Source organism: Anguilla anguilla, chromosome 4 (genome assembly GCF_013347855.1).
Source record: "Anguilla anguilla isolate fAngAng1 chromosome 4, fAngAng1.pri, whole genome shotgun sequence".
Taxonomy (NCBI): Eukaryota; Metazoa; Chordata; class Actinopteri; order Anguilliformes; family Anguillidae; genus Anguilla; species Anguilla anguilla.
The window spans coordinates 55437042-55456392 of NC_049204.1; the positions used below are offsets into that span (position 1 = coordinate 55437042).

The 19351-nt window shown below is 41.6% G+C and overlaps 1 protein-coding gene across 9 annotated transcripts in view; it reads left to right on the top strand.

The window, feature by feature from the left end:
* The window catches only part of LOC118226064 (voltage-dependent R-type calcium channel subunit alpha-1E), a 130299-nt gene that overhangs the window by 84484 nt on the left and 26464 nt on the right, over positions 1–19351 (top strand). For all 9 annotated transcript variants that reach the window (XR_004764956.1, XR_004764955.1, XM_035415314.1 and 6 more), the window contains exons 9-20: positions 4901–5004; positions 5242–5357; positions 5885–5938; positions 8469–8558; positions 8808–9017; positions 9247–9359; positions 9879–9991; positions 13346–13477; positions 14015–14084; positions 14881–14998; positions 15125–15192; positions 15494–15585. Coding sequence is in view for 7 of the 9 variants with exons in the window: in XM_035415314.1 (XP_035271205.1) it covers positions 4901–5004; positions 5242–5357; positions 5885–5938; positions 8469–8558; positions 8808–9017; positions 9247–9359; positions 9879–9991; positions 13346–13477; positions 14015–14084; positions 14881–14998; positions 15125–15192; positions 15494–15585 (1280 nt within the window). In the remaining 2 variants the exon portion in view is untranslated. The remainder of the gene's footprint in view (positions 1–4900; positions 5005–5241; positions 5358–5884; positions 5939–8468; positions 8559–8807; positions 9018–9246; positions 9360–9878; positions 9992–13345; positions 13478–14014; positions 14085–14880; positions 14999–15124; positions 15193–15493; positions 15586–19351) is intronic.

Below are 19351 nucleotides of genomic sequence, written 5' to 3' on the forward strand. Positions count from 1 at the left end.
CAGCTGCATGCACCCATTCTCTTTGCAATGTTCCTCAGACCAAACCATTTTAACGCTTGTACTTGGGGGGTAGCAGAGATGCCAGGTCAACTGTCTGTTACCCTCTTGATTTGCATTGGGCTAACTGAAAAAATACTAGGTTATTTTAATATTTAACTTGAAATTGTTGATATATGGTAAATATTTTAAACTGTTTAAAATATGCAAAGACACTGCGTCCTCTGCTGAAACAACCGTGCACCTGACACCTTCTGAATAGATTCCTGCAATATTACACAAGACACCTATGACCATTATTATATTTAGCTTTAGAGTATTCCAACTAAATGGTCCTTGTAAGAGGATGATGATCTCATCTCTAATTGGATTTGCTCTCTCCTCCTCTTCCCCATCTGATCTGCTCATTCTTCTGCACATTTTAATTTTCTTCAACTGATGGGGTGCGTCTCTCTGACCTTATTTCACAGTCACGGTGCGGAGGGACAGCAGGTTTGAGTCACGCTCTGTGAGTCTAATTGATATAAATCATATGGATCATATGTGTCAGACTGCACCTCAGTGTTGAGACCTATACTAGGCTCCCGAGGTAATACCCACCGAGGCACAGAAGAGTGAGTATTTTGGGCCCATATTGTAAATTGTGACCAGCAGGTGGGGCAGAAATTAATTCAGCTTTTGTCCTTGTGAATCACAGGCTTTCTGGAGGGTGATAGTGCTCAGCTTTTGTCATGAAGATTGTTGTCATGGCCTTCTGAAGCCAGTGTTATATTGCAGTCTTTTCTAGTTTTGGGCATAATATGGACAGTGGAGAAATTACCTAAATCTGTCATATAAAGGCACAATTCAAAGAAACATAATAAATAAAGTTTTCATTGTAAATATTACCCCCACCCCGCCCCATGAGAACTTTTTAGTTTATGTTCTCAAAAATGCAGCAGTACAGAAATAGGCTGTTTGGACAGATAATCTAGTGTCAACACTGAGGGGGCTGACCAGTGAACTGTAGGAACGTCAATGAAAAGAAGGCTTGAAAATGAAATGAAGAAATTTCTAAGTGCTCTTTACATGGTGTGGGTTTGGGATTATCTTATTTAATAATACCTACCAAGTAGGTGTACACTGAAAAATGATATCCCTGGCGGCCTTCAGATGTTTGAACAAATGAATCAGAGTCAGTGCACCCGTGGGATGCATTGTTTTTCCCCATACATACCAGACCAGCTGATTTCATACAGTATGTACCAAGAATAATAAATAGCTTACTTGAGGCCAAAAGCTACAGTGCATTGTTTCTGTTTTTCATCATAAGTCAAATTTGTCGGTCATTGGTTATATCAATTTTCAGATAAATGAATTGGCGGCAAAGGTGACAGGCGTGGAGTTTATGCCTAATCTTCAAGATGGTTGATCTGCTCTCCGTTAATTTAAAAGTTGGAATTGGCAGCTTTGGTCCTGGCGGCATATAAAGAATAGGTATAATAGCGAGCAAGAAGCAAGTAGAGCATGCTGGGATGTGGTGGAGGAGACTGGAGAATTAATTCAGCTTTCAGTTACTGTAAAATGGGCAGTATGCACACAGTGCTGGTCCCAGACAGCTCGTAAATCAGTGTCAGGTAATGCATTTTACTCCTCTGAAAACACCAGCCCCCTTGCTTAGCTCTCTTGGCAGACTGACAGATTGAAGGAGAGAAGTGAAGGATATGGAAGACATATGATTGGAAGATATTGAAATGTGGTCATGTGACGGAGGCTTGGGGGAAAGTGGAAATTGTGGAGAGGTTGCTTCCATAATGCTGTTGAAAAGAGAGGGTGTATGCTGATGGCTCCACCAGTCTCTTCAAAAGGGAGTGCAGGTGTCTCAGTGTTTTATGAATCTTTTATTTGTGATCCCTTTTTTCATTTGCATCTTTTCACATCTTACACATTCAATACATAAAACACAAAATACATAAAACACAAAAAAAAGTAAGTGTATAAGCAGTGACCAGAAAGCACTTGGTCTAGGATAATTTTATTTTCAATAGAGACAATATTGGATTGATTGCTCATGTCTGTCCTGGGCCAATGGATCGCTCTGTTTGTTCTGTATATATGGCATAGTTGTTTGTTGGCCTTAGAGTCAGCAAGGAGATAAATTAGTTCTCCTTCCCTGCAGTTAGTAATTTCATTCTCTCCACTTTAGTTCTGTGAATCTAGTCTTTTTTTTAAATTTTGTTCTTGCAAACCTGCTCAACTAATTGGTGTCTTCAGGTTCTGCAACAGTGCTGTGAGATTTTCTTTTTCAGAAATAAGTGAATAATTTGAATGATCTAGTTTGATATCCTTTGTTATTTCATCTCCAAAAAGAAACCATTTGAAAGAGAAAACTATGCATATATTATATCTATATATAAATATCTATGCAGATATTTATGGTATGCCCTGTGTTTTGCATTGCAGTCTGCACAGAAATATTCAGCCTGTGTTGTTTTGGCATTTATTCATACCATAAAACGCATGTAACAAATCAATAGCACATTTTTTAGATAGCCGCTGTAATGTTACAGACTGCCCAGCTGCGTAGCTGGGTGTCGGCCTCCTGTCGGACTGAGCGCGTGCAGTAGAGCCGGGAGGCAGGCAGAGGGCTGACAGCTCTGCGCATTGTTCTCTGGAGGAGGTGTCAGCTGCCCCCTCTGCCTGACTCTTCGCTGCCCATTGTTCAGCCTAATAGCTTGTTAAAAGACTGCACCGTCTGAATGGTGAAGGCTGATAAAGGAGCGGCGGAGGTCAGGTCAGTTGATATTATGCCTCTTCGTGAAGGATCCTTGTGACTGAGCATTTTGATGATGCCGCTTGTGCTAAACACTCCCCCCCCCCCCCCCCCCCCCCCTTGTCTTCCTCCAAACCCACAAACTCAATTAGGCATGATCTCCACTTCCATGTGTTGTTGTTGGAGACATACACAGGGGCAATGGAAGAAAGACCCGTATTCAGTTTGCACTGCATTGCATTTCTGGAACTGAACAGACACTAGCATGTGGCTCGAATGCATCGCGGTTGCCTTTTTACGCTCCCGTGTGTGAACCATTTGTGCGACGTCTTCAAATAATCTCTTCGCCATTATTAGGCTGCCAGATGCCTTCTGGCATTTCAGTATGACACCACAGCATCCACTGTGCATTGATTTAACTCTGAGAGTGAAGACAGGTTCTCGGTGTTGAGACAATGCGTGTGATCTGTGGGGAGGGATATTTCTGGAAATGCTGAATCTGTCTGGCAGGTTTATTTGTATAGCAGAAGCTTCTGGGTTTTTATTTAAAAGAGCCTACAAATTTACCTTTAAACTGAAAATTGACTTGGTTCTTCCTTTTTATTTAATTGTGTCTGATCTGGTATCACTGCCTTGGTATCATTTAATATGATTATAATTGAAAGAAGGACTGGTATAAAGTTAACACCAACCTTCAATGTCTGTATTGTAACAGCAGTTGAAATGGCTATTATTATTAAAATGACTGAATGTGAAACCAGCGATGGTTTTACCGCTGCACTTGATGAAGTCAAGTACAAAGGGGATCGACCCGTTCCCTCTGGGAATTGATCTGCTCATCACACGAAACCAGTCGGAACCAGCGCAATTAGCAGTTCGTGCGCGACAGTTTTAGCCTTCCCCAACTCGAACCTTCACCGAGGCCGTGCCACAGTGTCCCATGTTCTCACAGCTGTGGACGCGCAGCGTCAGCGCCTGTCTGAAATGCCCGCTGTACCGCTTTTTCCTGTCTGGCTCCGGAGTCTCAGTGCCAGCACATCCGCGCTAATTGATTTACCGACCGCACCTGTGAGGAAGGCGCTGCAAGGGCCCGAACGCAGCACTGCAGCTCCCTCACACTGCCTCTCACACGCGCACAAGCACTGCTTTATATCCTGCAATAGGCTCTGTTTTCTTTCATTTTGTTTGCCACATTGTTACTGTTATAGGTAGTGCAACTTTTTTTGTCTTGAAGTAAAAAAAAAGAATTATCATATAAAATTAGTAAAATAGAAAAAATATTAGTATTAAAAGAAAGTAATATGATTGTGTTTTTGCATACTAAAAATATTTAGTACTTTAACCATTTTTATACAGATTAATTTAGCATCAGTGTACAGTACTATAAAACATTTAATATTTCTGTGTTGTATTTACCTTTAATTTGAAAAATAAATAAATAAAACTCATATAGATTTAGACACAGCACCAATCATGACATGATGTCATTTTATATGACAGAAGGAAATTCTACGGAAGCAAATACGGTATATACAGCATCTGGCTTGTTCAGCGTTATCTTCACCAGTTTTCCAAGCAATAATGTCGGTGACATAATAATGTCAGTCTGAGAGCACTAGCATGGCCTTTTAGGGAAACAGCCCTGCTGTAGGCCTTTGAGCTGATAGAGATGGAAGATATCTCGTTATCGGGGGCATCTGTGGCTGTGCGGCCTTCCTCTCCGGCAGCTGCGGACGGTCAGCGCAGCCAAACCGCTCACGTTCCCCGGACAGGTGCAAGCGCAGAGCTCTGGAAAATTCCGTCCTCATCGCAAACAAGGGACAGCGGTGGAAGGCCCAAAAAATTGTACTGGAAGGTCCGTTTAATCGTGTTAATCCGTTAGGAATTGCTCAAATATCATCACTTGATGTGTATTTGGGTGCACACGTGTATGTTTCTAAAAGAATTTTAAAATTGTAATTTGGCCCATTTGAATCCTGCTGCAGTTATGCTGGATTAACATCTGACACTGTCCACAAAGTGGATTTTGTCCAGCTTGTCTTAATCAACCTGTCCCTCACAAAACGCCTGTTGTCTCGCTGTCCTCTGGTCCAGTTTCAATGTACTTGTCATTGTCATTTTGTTAAAATTCTCTGTGTCATGTTTCCACAGACCAACGATGCCTTAGGCTCCACATGGAACTGGCTCTACTTTATCCCTCTTATAATTATTGGGTCCTTTTTTGTGCTGAACCTGGTGTTAGGAGTCCTCTCAGGGTGAGTGCAGCGCGTATTTCACCGCTCCCCAGTGGCCGCCATTGCTTTTAAACACTGTTACTGCTGCTTCAAGCTCAGGCTAATGAAATGGCTGGACAGGATAATGCATGGCGCACAGTAATCAACTGTGCAGACTGGAGGCAACGGCCCGTCCCAGACAAAATGATTGCTTTTATTAAAGACGTTTGCCGTGAAGCGAGGCTCCTCGCGGATAACTCCTGGGTGTTTTAACTGCAGGGAGTTTGCCAAAGAGAGGGAGAGAGTGGAGAACCGCAGGGCTTTCATGAAGCTGAGGAGGCAGCAGCAGATCGAACGGGAGCTGAACGGCTATCGAGCCTGGATAGATCGCGCAGGTACCCTCGCTGCGCTGCGCCCTGCGCGGCTGCTCTTCGTACGCTGTGCCGCTGCAGCTCAGCAGCATGATGACAAAAACACCTGTAAAAAAAAAAAAAAATGTATCTTTGGAAGCATTTGATGCCCTCTGTTCCAGATAGGGATAAGTAAAGCAATGCTGAGTCACTCACTGGTTCACAGAAACAAATCTGAGAAGTTGAATTGGATGCTTGTAGCCTCAGGGCTCTGCATTATGGCCTTAGACTGGATAATGCGGCATACAGACATGCCGTAGCGGATCAAAAACATTTTTTTAGAATTAAAACAACCTTTAAAATTCCTCTTTAAGGACCAGAGAGTGTTCGCCTGATGAGTTTGGAAACAGGTTAATGGCCCGGACTGGATTATAGAGTAAATTGTGATTGTTTTCAAACTTCAGACACTTAGTGACGTAAATAGAGTGTTGATTTGTTCGTAGTCCCATAATAACGACCCATGTCTTCGTACGAACATGTTTAATTTTCTGTTTTGAACAAAAAATTAACAGAGGAAGTGATGCTGGCAGAAGAGAATAAAAATTCAGGACCGTCTGCACTGGATGGTAAGAGTAACATTTCATATACTGTAAAAATTAAACCACATAATGGGCTATGTTTCTTTACATCCCACCTTCTGTTTGTGCACGTTTTAACAGTGCTGTGGCAGTTACAGTGTTATCGTCTGTCTTTCATGTGACACCAGATTGGTTCCATCTGTTTGGGTTCTTTTTTTATTAGAAATTCAACATGTTCTTATGATATAATCGCTCTAATGTGACATTACTGTAGGCGGGTAATTGAAGACAGCATATCTCTTTCAAGTGAATACCCTTCCTTGGAGCAATTACTTTAATCTTTCTTTTTGTAAAGAACACTCAGAAGGTCTGTACTGAATACAGCAAACAGAATTAATAAAACTAAGAATACAATTTTTAAATGTGAAATTTGTTTCATTATGTCTACCATCAGTCACAGGTTAATTCATGAGGAATCTCATGAGGAATGATCAGGCTTTCTGTGTATTTTTTGAACTTTATTAGATGAATTAGCAAATTGTTTTCTTTTTCAATAATGTTTTGACTGGAAAGCAGGAAAGAGTATTTAATTCTGGCATAGATGAATATGTCACACGTGAGATGTGTGCATGTGTTCTGTAGCCTATGTGTGCATGTGAGCTTTATTTATACATGGATGGTTTATGAATTTTGGTGCATTGTTTACCTTTGATCAATGTCATTTCATTTGGTGTTGGAGTGGTGCATAGTTCCCACAAAAATTGTACAACATTCAGAACAGAAGTAATATGACATATAAGTCAGGAAAAGAGGAACCAAAGAATGTTTGTCTTGGTTGGAATAGGGAAATTATTCAGTCGCCACAATACTGCTCCCACTCCAGCTATCAAGTGTGGTGCTCATTTCAAAATTGGGTTTACAACTTTTTTCAGCCTAACACACATAAACGCACAAAGGTAGGACCCTATGAATTGAAGTATGCCCCCCTCCAAACAAACAATAGTTTTTTATTAAATTTTGATTGACAACTCCCAAATGGATGTCTGAATGAAATAGAGCCAGTAACCATGGTGAGGAACAGCTTCTATTCTTATACTTCCTTGTCACCTTTTGTTCCCAGTGACTGGACCCCAGTAGAAAAAAAAAATGCAGTTTACATTGCCTTCGTTAATGACAGTACAAATACAGGGGGACCTGGCCTCCAGAATGACTTTTGTTGGCAGACAACAAAAAGTGAAAATGGTCCAGCTGTTTCAGTGGCAATAAGAAACACAAGAAATAATTGCCTTTATAAATGAGCACACCAATGTTGCCTTGGTAACTGAGAAAAGAAAATGTTGGCTGCATCTTCTGTTCGGGTGCAGCAGACATTCCTTTTCAGACTTGTGCTTGTACTCCTTTTATAAGGGGATACAAAGGTAAATAATGAATAAATTCAACCTTAACAAAAGGCCAGATCCTTAGATGAGAGAGGGCGGGAAGCATTGAGTGTGGTAGGAGGGAGCAGAGGTGCCTGCACAAATAGATATTCCCTTCACAAATGTTTTGCGATAAAGTGTGTCAGAATTGTTATATCGTTATGTACGATGGGTCTGAAGGTAAGACACTTAGGGATGTTCTCGAATATGACCCACCTGCTTCACCACATCAGTATTCCACACTTAATCGCCATATTTCTTTCACGTCACACACATTTTGACAATCTAATTTCTCTTCATTTCTCATCATCAACTTCAGTGTTCTAGTTATTTACCTTGTCTTGACTCATACAAGTACTCTGTAACTGTTTCTGTTCCCTGTGTCATTATCATCCGTGGGCTGTTGAGTTATTTGTCACAATTAACATAGTGTTGTGAGCCAAACTCTTGGGTTGTGTTGTCTCATTGTCTCACTGTATGATTTTTAAAGGAATCCATTGGTTATGCAATTAAAATATATTACTTTTTGGCAATTGGTGTATAAACATAAGTTCTTGCAATGAAGAACATTTACTTATCACTGTAGAATGGGACATGGGCTGGGATTCAAACAACATTTGTCCTTTGACTAAAAATTAAAACTGAAAAGTATTATTTTGTCCTTCACAGTTTATGTTCATGATCACTTAAACAAACTTACCAAACTGAGCTTGTGAAGAAAAATTGTAGTGTTTGCATTGACTGAAAGTTAAGGACAAATGTTGACTGAACACAGTTCAGGGTCTTTTCCATTGGAATCTCAAAAGTAATCCAATCATAATTATTATATGATACAACGGTAATTTCCTTGCAGTAAAGTCAGTCAGTGAAAGAAAATTCAATGTCTGCCTCTCGTTGGTAACTGAATGTTTGCTTAAATATGCAGTATGCACATGCACTTGTTTATATAGTGGTATTCCATGTGAATCTTCTTCATGGGTGTCAGTTTCAGTACTACACATGTGTACGTATTGTCAGTATTTGTTTATTTAACATTTTGTTCTCGTGCGTCTGGCAGGTGCATGGGTGCTGTGTGACCGAGGGACTATTTTGTGGTGGTGAGTGTCAGCAGTGTGTGCTGTGCGATTAACAGCGTGTTCTAATGCCCCTCACGGTCGCAGTGCTGAAGAGAGCCACCATAAAGAGGAGCCGCCTAGATATGATCCGCCACGGCCCGGGGGACGATCAGTACACCGATATCTCCTCCGTGGGTGAGTCTGAGGCCCGTGTGTTCACTCTCACGAGGAAACTGTGGGACTAGCAGATACCTGCAGGTGCCTGTATCAAAAAGAAGCACTGCTTGCAAATGACTCAGTCGAGAAACTGTTACACTCCTGTTTCTTGGATTAGACTATGAAAAGACAGCATACGAAGGTGACAGAAGGACACGCCAAGCACCAGTTTGAAGGACATTCATCACTCATTTTATGTCTCCCTGCGCCCGCCCCTCTTCCCCTTAGGCGTCCCATTGGCCAGGTCCAGCATCAGGAGCGCCAAGAGAGGGCCGACGGCCTACCTGCGGCGCAAGGAGCGCATGCTGCGCATCTCCGTCCGGCGCATGGTGAAGAGCCAGTCCTTCTACTGGACCGTGCTGGGCCTGGTGGCCCTCAACACGCTGTGTGTGGCCATCGTGCACCACCACCAGCCGCGGTGGCTCTCCGACTTCCTCTGTAGGTCGCCTCCCCCGGTCCCGCCCCGCGTTGCGTTGAGCCGCCGCTCCGGGACCCTTAATTGTTCTTTCAGGCTGGATTCAGGGTAGTGCCCTTTCCCTGCAGAGAGTGCGGTCAGAACAAGGAGGTCCACGCCCGTGTTCATCTAAAGAGCATCTGTAGCAGTTCAGTGTCTTTCACTCTTGAGTTTCCTCTGCTGATTGCCTGCACTGTTGCTTTCCTTCTGCAGACTATGCAGAATTCCTCTTTCTGGGTCTGTTTCTCACTGAGATGTTTTTGAAGATGTATGGCCTGGGACCCAGACTGTACTTCCACTCGTCCTTCAACTGCTTCGACTGTGGAGTGAGTTCATTCCTTTTTCTCTGTCATCCTTTACTAACATGACCGAATCAGTTGATTGAGAGAAACAATGTGAGTGTACATACCTGTATGTGTGTTTAGGAGAGAACCATTATGTATGTTTAGGGATGTCTCAGAAATGTGTTCTGGTTGTCCACATATGAAATTATTTGCAGCTATGTAGACAGCTTGTACTGAGTTGTCTATATTGTTTTCTTATGCAAAACACTGCATTTATTTTAATACTTCCTCAAATTGATGTGTTACTTTTAAAATGTAGACAGTGTAGACAATTTTACCCTATTCCAGATCATTCAAAGAATATGGAATAAATTACTCCCTAATAGAAAAGTGTATTCTTTGCTAACATAACTGATATTGTATACCATGCTTGGGACAACAGGTGTAAATTTCACAGAAAATCTAAAATAATAGTTTGTTGAATAAAGCCTCTCTGTTGTTTTCTGCTGTCTAAAAGCTGCTAACGCCCTGCTTGTCTGTGCTGGTCACTGTGCTTCACAGGTGATAGTGGGCAGCATCTTTGAGGTGCTCTGGACGTGCTTCAGCCCCGGCATGTCTTTTGGGATCAGCGTCCTGCGAGCCCTGCGCCTGCTGAGGATATTCAAGATCACCAAGTGAGTGCGCGAACAGTCGTGAGTGTGCACGCCTGCGTGTGAGAGATCACCAAGTGAGTGCGCGAACAGTCGTGAGTGTGCACGCCTGCGTGTGAGAGATCACCAAGTGAGTGCGCGAACAGTCGTGAGTGTGCAGGCCTGCGTGTGGGAGATCACCAAGTGAGTGTGCGAACAGTCGTAAGTGTGCATGCCTGCGTGTGAGAGATCACTGTTCACTGTTCCTGAAGATCAAAGTGAAAAGTGAAAATAGATAAAGCAGAGATGTATTTCAGTTTTGTGTTCAACCTTTATAGAGTCTCTTCAATTCTTTAACAGTACAGTATTGGCATTGTATAAACAGGGAAAGAACTTCATACAAGATATTTATTAGGCAATACATTGTAGCAGGGAGTATTAGATGTTTACAGTGAGCTCCATAGCATTTGGGAAAATACATATTTTTTATCAACTTAGTTCTATACTCCACAATTTTAAATTTGTAATCAAACAATTCATATGTGGGTAAGAGCAGATTCTCACCTTGGCTTCACCATGTAGAAATTACACTACATGTGTATTACAATTTGATACATTTGATTACAAATCTAAAATTGTGGTTTACAGAGCCAAATCAAGAAAAAAATATGTCTTTGTTTTGGATATAATAGGGCTCACTATATATTTGAGAGACTTAGGGCAAGGTTTATGTACATAAAACTCCCGGTCAGTGGTCTGACGATGGTATGTTGGTGCGCACGCATGAAATTATCGTCTAATTTACTAAGGCTACAGATAATTATGCAGCGAATGGGACTGCCTGCTAATCACATTTTGTGTATGATTCAGTGTTTAAAATACTTCACTGGACGTGGGGAAATTGACGTACCTTCTGGTGCAGCATAAGATGGTATCCAGCACTGTGGTCCACGCATGACAAAACTGTCATAGTCCAGCTGTGCTAGCAGTTGTCCATTGAAGTGATCCAGATGCGAGATAGTGTGATGATGTAAGGCTTGTCTGTTGGTGGGATGAAATGGGAATGTGTGGGAGGTTCTGGGTCTTCTTTTATTTCTCCCAGAAGCATAATTATTTCTATGGCTGGGTGTTTGTCCTGGAAGTCACAAGTCTCTCTGATTCCATGCCTTATGTCTTTTTTTGGCAGTTCTTTCCCCATTTTTCTGTGATTTCTTTGGCGGTTTCGGATGGTAACTATAACGCAGCCTGCAGTCAGCTGCTGCAGTCAGTGACAACAGGCACTCCATCAAAGACTCAAACCTTCCAATTTAGGGCTCAACTCTAACTAAAGATATAAAAACAAACTCACAGTAACCCTGTTTTTTTATTATTGTAGCAATGCCATTTCAGCATGCTCTGTTTCTAACAATGTTCATGCTTTGTCCATGATGGAAAAAAGCAATGAAATGCAGCTACTCATATTTTTCTACTAGTGCCAGCTGCTCACTGATTTTTTTGAAACTTCAAGCCCTTGTTCCTGTCGCGCATGTCATTTCAATCATTTTCCTCTGCTACGCATGAGATCTATTGGTTAATTTAATAAATTGAATTTTTTTAACAACTTTTCTGTAACTGCTCCGTGACAATAGCCAATATTTTTTTGTGACGAACACCCAGCCTCAATTAATGCGTGGCTGCTTAATCTGTACCATCTGATGATTTTCTGCTCAGGGAGTTTTATCATAGTTTGATTCTTATTGTAGAGATTTTCTGAGTGCATTTTTGATGCCTATACCTGTGTCTCCATCCTGTTTGTGCCTTGATTTATGCCTGCATTATAGAGCAGAGAAATCTCATGCAAAAATTTTCCCTCGTTAATTGTGTAAACTTTAATAAATTCACCGGATTATGTGATCTGCCTCACTTTTAATATCTCTGCCTGTTATGTGCGCGATCCTCCTCGAAATGCTTATGCATTAAGGATAGAAGTGCACCTTGCGATGACTCACATAAAATGACATATCATTCTGTGCTTCCAGCCCCGTGTGCCTGTTTGATACATAAGACGAATGTTTCTGGGGCAGAATGTGATATGTACACCTGAAACTAGTCTCAAAAGGCTTAGTAAATCTGGCCCTTACTTTGGGACTTTGGTGAAGGCATTTGATTTTGCGCCCACACTCTTTGGAGTTCCCTGGCTCTTGTGTGACTCTTTATTATCTCTTCTGAGACCTCTTCAGGCACCTCCAATAGCTTCTGGAGCATTACTTGTACTTGTTCCACAAGGAGGAATGCCCTTCACTGCTTCACTTCAGGCAGCATTTCTGGCCTGCTCTCTATGGTTTTCCCTGGAGTCAGCGGAAAGACATCATAATCATATAAAAACTTAATCTGTCCTTTCTCAAAAGTAACAATTGTTGTTGAAGGGCATCACTCGCGTAAGAGGGTAATTAGTGCTAATCCTCTGTCCAATCACACTTCAGGGCTATGTTCCAAACTTCCTCCTTAAGCCCTCAAGCCCTCAGATGGAGCTGTGTGTGACATGGCAGGATATCAGCAGCTCTGCAGTAAGAGGCCAGATTGCTAGCACCAGTTTTGGAGGCTAGTCACATGCAGCTCTTTGTGTGGTTCGTGGGATCTGTATGGTGTATTTTTGGTTGCCACTTCTTTTGTCGTTTTCTCCAAATGATCATTGGTTGTGTATTTGTGAAGCTTTATTAAACTATGCTATGTAATTTTTATATATTTATTTAAAGGAACCTCATTTATATAGTGGTTTTCTTTATGGAGAATACACAAAGTAATGTTTGGTGTGCTCAACAGACTTGTCCAATCGCATGCTCTGTTATTTCAGTTAGACAGCTTATGGTGGCAGAGCTCAATGGTGTCCTCACACTGGAAACTCCAGAAATAAGCCTGGAGGGAGAATAAAGCATGCAGAAAATAATGTATAAATAAGAAAGAAAAGGGTCTTATTTAATATAAACAAATTACTTGGCAGCTATCAGCAGAAGTATCTGGAATGTTCTCTCCAGAAGATGCAGTCCAGAAGTGCATCTTATGCTCTTCACATTGAAGAAGTTCTCTTGATGGTTGGGGCTACATTGCTTCGTGTTTGCTCACTGAGAAGTGGGCGAAATGAGCTAATTATTACTATCCTGGTGAGCCATTGAGTTAAACACAAAATAATTGGTTGAATCATCAGCGAATCAAAACAAAAAGATTGAATCAATTCAAAAGCTCCTTATTCATCTCACGTAGGAGGTCAAAAGATGTTTCTTTGCCTTAACTGAACTCTAGCTCTCAACTTTTGTCCGGTCGTCATGCTGTGCCTTGTACGTGCACTGTGATGTATCTGATGGGCCACTGAGTCATAAACTCTGTGCCCTGACGTAACCTCCGTGGGCTTGTGTCGTACAGATACTGGGCGTCCCTGAGAAACCTGGTGGTGTCTTTGATGAACTCCATGAAGTCGATCATCAGCTTGCTGTTCCTGCTGTTTCTCTTCATCGTGGTCTTTGCGCTCCTGGGCATGCAGCTCTTCGGCGGCAGGTACATCTCAGGACACCGCCTTGTCTGCTCTCTTGCGGGAGACGCCTGCATCTCGCATACTTTATGCTTTATTTAAATCTAACACCTCTTCAAATGCTTTTATTTACTTTGTCATAATTTTCACTTCAGGCCATTTAGCAATCATGATTAATTTGAAGTGGCATTGATCACTGTGATTGCAAATCCCTGATATGTCTCTTTATAATTTTAGGTCCAGTACCTTATAAAGTCTATTGTTACCACTCACTTTTCTTCTTCTTCTTCAGTATTGCGATACCCATGTAGTTATAGTTGCTATAAGTGTGTCTCCTGGCTACATGACTATTTCTAGGACCTGTCGTGTCAATGAATGTCATTGTTTAGGAATCTAAAATGCCTCAATTCACAACTGTACCCTGCAACGCAGATGGGAAAAAAGCAAGTGTTAAAAAGACTTTAGAAGCTGTCAATCCATCACATATGGTAGGGAAAGCAGCCAGTCATTTTTAATAAAGGAAACTCTACCGCAAATGTCATCTGATCCTTTTTTCCCTGCAGGTTCATCTTTGAAGATTATACCCCCACTAACTTTGATACCTTTCCAGCTGCCATCATGACTGTCTTTCAGGTTTGGCTCACGATACTTTCTCTCATGAATGCTGCTCGGGACCCTTAATCATGGCTCTAACCGCAAATAAACATTCTGGCTCCAGTGGTAGCGTCTTTAGCATAGGTCCAGTGTTCTTTAGTATGCGTCCTCCGTAAGAAAATGTCATCAGAATTTGTCTTTGTAATTTTGAAGCAACCTTGGCCAGCTCTTAGTATAATTGGGCTGCGTGATCTGCATTGGTTCTGGGTTGTCGTCATGCAGCACTCGCTGTGGGATGGCAGTACAGCATAATGGTCAGAAAACTGCACTTGTAATTCTGAGAAGCAAAATTATGCTTTTGGGAGAAATTGATTGAATCCTTGGGTTGGGCACCCCCCATTGTTCCCTTTGAGCTAGTTACTACACGTAGATTGCTTCAGTAAAATACCCAGCTACATACTGTGACAGGACTGTGTGTAAAGGATGTAAGCTGTGTAATTTGCTGTGGATAAGCACGTCTGCTAGGCTCTGACAGTGTAATGTAAATCCTGTCCACAAAAACAGCAAGTGACACTCAATGACAGTCATACAGAAATGCAGAGATGGTAGTATATTTGAGGTACCACCAGCTTTTTGTTGAGCGCTGTTTTTAATATAATTGTACACCAGTTGTGCCCCGATGTAATTATTCCACACACTCTTGATGTGGTTAGTTGCATACTAGTTACACGTACTTGAAATGATTCTAATTACACAAAGATACAGTAGGTGAAGAATGCATGACTCCCCATGACAGAATTACTTAATACTGTTGTGTATGGGGTCATTCCCTCAGATCCTGACAGGAGAGGACTGGAACGAGGTAATGTACAATGGGATTCGTTCCCAGGGTGGAGTGAAGTCTGGTATGTGGTCCTCCATCTACTTCATCGTCCTCACGCTATTTGGCAACTGTATCCTTGAGTTTGACTGAAAACACTGATTTACTCCTTGAATGATATCATCTAGGTACTGATTATGTATGTGCTTGGTTCTGATGATCTATTCAGTATTTACAATTCCTTGAGAAAACTGATCAGACACACTGCTAAATGTCTTCTTGGCCATTGCTGTGGACAATCTGGCGAATGCTCAGGAACTTACCAAGGTATGATCTCACTAGAAAGATGTGTTTCTCTGTGTTATTATTTTTTCGTTTAACCTTTATTTAACCAGATTAGTATCATTGAGATTAAAATCTCTTTTGCGAGAGACCTGCCAAAGGAGATTCATAGCAGAGTCTGAAACAGCACCTGAAATCTAATATTGTGGGAATAGTTTTCTTCTGTGAATAGTTGCTGCCCTTGCATGGGTTGACAGTACAACACAGCTGGTAAATCCAGTGGTGCTACAGTAGGTATGCGCGCTGCTCTTTGCTTCTTCCAACCCCCTCCTCTCCTTTCTGTCAGGATGAAGAGGAGGCAGAAGAGGCCTTCAATCAGAAACACGCCTTGCAGAAAGCCAAGGAGGTTGGGCCCATGTCTTCTCTGATGTCATCAGAGTAAGTGGCCTGTGTGCTCCTCCCTGCCTGTCACCCTAATCCTGCCCCGCCCCGCCCCGCCCCACACGTACTAACAGTACTAACACCCGCAAGTGTCTTCTGGGACAAAGCGCCGCAGGCCTCTGGCCGCACGTCCAAAGACCCTGCCTCTGGATCTGAAGTCAGAGGCGGAGGCTGGAGGATCCTTTGGGATCTTCCTTTCAATATGCAAGAACAGGAAACAGCTTGTTGAGCTTGAGTAAAATAAGCAATTCATTTTATCATTCATTGGCTTGAAACAGGTGCTTAGAATAGATTTCTGAAAGCAACATTATTGTAAAAATAGTAATGAATGGTGATGATACCCAGTATAATAATAACGAGACCGAAATATGAGGTATAAAACATAAAGCCAAAAAACCCTTGTAAAAGCCTGTGCTATTACTTGGGGCATTTTACGTGCTTATTCACTGCGCATATGAAACAGTATTTTGCATGAAGGAAAAAATAATGACAAGAACTCAGTGAAACAAAAGCTTTGTTATTGCTCCCAAATGCATATACTATTACGATGCTATTAAGTGCACAATACACCTCTACTGTTGTGTGTGACAGAGCAGATGAGTGCGCAGTTATTTGGTTTAAGTGAAAATTACATAAATGTAACATGAGAATGCAGTGGCTCTCGAGTGACACGTGGGAAAGATTTAATGGGCTTACAGGTGGATCATTTGCCCCAAAAATTGCAATAAAGCAAAGGAAATGTGACTCCCTGACTCAATGCTTAGCTACCAGCATTTCGGGGAGATGGACAGTGGGAATCAAACTGTGCTGGACAAGAGTCCTGGCCTGAGGATGTGATTGTAATTCAAGCTGCTTCGTGGCGCAGGTGCCAGAATAAATGGGGTCCCCATGTTGCCATCCAGGCCGAACCTGGCTTCCTCAAGGGAGAGCTGAATAGAGCTCCAGAGAAGTGCTCTTTAGCCCTCCCGGCACTCGCTGTGAAGGGCTTCCGACCGAAATTGTCTGAAGCTGCGTGTCAAAGATGGAGGAGAGAATGCTTAACGGAGCTCATAGCCATTCAAGAGCACAATACGTAAAAAAAGCGGGATCTTCATCTTTTCCGCCTGTGTCTGTTTCCCTGCGGTACTCCAATGTGATATCAGATCAAAAAACTATTCACAAGATCACTAAGCAATTAAATCTCAGTGTCCAAACTATCAGAAGAAACAAGATCATCTGTTTACGACGTTATATTTTGTTTTAGCTTTTGCTAGCATCATTTTCTTTGAGTAGCGGTAAATTGAACTGGGCATCACCATGGCAACTGGCAGGCTTCCCAGTAAATGCAGAGGAGAGCCCGAACCGTCGTCATAGAAACAGTTTTTACAGCCTTCAAAATGACAATACTAGACCTTTTAACACAACCGACTGCAGTACTGAACAGCCACTTTCATTTCTGAATTGGTTATCAGTAAACTACTGGCTACCTGACACATTTTTAGCAAGTGTTATGTTTTTTATTTATTTATTTTTTTTTTGAAGCAATCTTAGAACATTTGGCCTTTTAGCATCCAAGTATTTTCAGAGTATTACTATGAAGAGAAATTTGAGCATATTTAAATAGATGACTTGACATTAGGATGATTCTCTGTTAGATCAGAGCTCAAAGCTAAAGTGTTAAACTGTTAATTCAACTATTCACACCAAGAGTCAGATATTACCACCATCTGATTGTGAACCATTTATGTGCTGTAGCTATAAATAGGCAAAGTTATGATTGTTGGAGGAACACTTTTATTTCATCGAGCGAAACTAATAGAGCAGTAATGTCAGTGTCTCTGTCAATGGTTGTGTCCAAAAAAGGCATAATTAAATATGCTTTTGTGCATTACAGCTTTATGCTGTATTGAAGTGACTATTTATTACATCCTCTGTCACCAAATTTATTTTGGCACACAGACCTAAATGTATTTTTTCTCTAACCTCATCCTTGGTTTTCCCTTCTGGCTTTACGAGATTTGGATTTATAAATATATAGAATAATGTTTTATCTATTATATTTAATATTTGTTAATATTTGTTTGCAGGCATTTACAGTAGGTTCCCAGGTAATTCATTTCCCTTAGAACTGGAACAACTGTTTTTCATCTGGAAAATTATGCAGATAAAACAAATGAGCCCTGGAAAATATTACAGATTTTGAGGTTGCTACGAAATTGTTGCTACAGTGGTAAACAAATGTACCAGATTGGTTATCATTTCTGAAGTTGTGAAATAAGCACCTACTGCCTTTTGTTTCACATTTTTCAATTTCAATTTCAATTTTCCTTCTTGGTTCTTTACAATGCAGCTAGCACTGTCTCCTTCCTTGGCATTCAAAGAGAGTCACATTATATTCATATTTGACATTTGGAGAGTTGTTGTCAGCATATTGCCTGAGCTTGCAGATTATCTGAGAATTTGCTCTTGCTGATATATTGTTGAATCATGATTGGCTGTGGATACAGTGGGAGAAAATGCACAGCTCACCATAAGCGTTCCCAGGGGATTGTGGGGTGTCGTATGAGCGATATCTTTCGTGTTGTCTTTGAATACTGCGACTGTGAGCAAATTTGCACAGTCTTGCTGATTTGGTATGATGTTGCCGCAATATTTATTTTTGCCCTAATCTTTCTCAGCCCCTAGCTCAATACGTTCTAGCAAGGTTGCATTTTAGACGGAATCTACAAACGTCACACAGGCTTTTTCATTCAGAAATAACTCCTGGCAAGTATTACCCGTCTAATCAATTATTTTGTGTTTCGGTGACATAGTTACTATGTTGTGCAGTTTTATCCCCCAAATTGATCATTACTTTCATATCCCCGTCTATACTTAAAGGTAGGTTTGCAAATTCAACACGTTTGTCTTGAAGAAATTTGCCTGAGGAGATTCGAATGCAATTCTGACTGCTGTTATGCTGAAAAGGGAATGTCCTCACTGCATCTCCCAGACGTCCTTTTGCAACACATGCCTTGAGCAGGACAGGAAACCTTATCTTTGGTTGTGTGGCCCTGCGGCAGTGTGGGGGCCACTCAGGGCAAATGCGGCTGGAGTCACAGCTGCAGGCTGCATGCTGATGCACACAGTGAGCAGATTCTGCACTGCCAAGCATGCCTGATACCCCCTTGCTCCCCCCCACCTCCACCCCCAAATCAACCCCCGGGATACTAATGCATGCATCTGACTGGTCAGCATGCCAATCAAGTCATTACCTGAAAATGACAACGGAAGGGAGGGGAAAAAATACAGTGACACCAATCACATTTTTTCGGGGTGTGTTTTTTTTGACATCAGGTTTTGAGAGCAAGCATTGTGTATCTATGTTTTATACCTGTGCCATTTCTCTGAAAGTCTTAACATTCCCAAATTCTTTGAATATTGTTTGTCTTGCACCTGTTGATGTTGTTTGGATCTAATACTGCTACCATCTTGTTGTCATGTGACGCTTTGCTTGCCTAGTGACACAGACCAGAACATTTTCCTACCAATTCATGTCGATAAATTTACCTCCTTAATGACATAGTACAGTTGGTTTTCATTGACTAAAAACCAGCATTACACAGAAATTATCGATGTTTTTAGAAACGCAGTTTAGTGGAGCAAACATCTAATCTCAGTTGGCTTGACTTATGTTTTTGGACTGTGTCACTGGGATTGTTTTGTCTGTTCACAAAAACACTAATGTCTTGTTTTCAACCAATCGCTCATTGATTACACGGACTACACAAGAGTACAAGTGCGA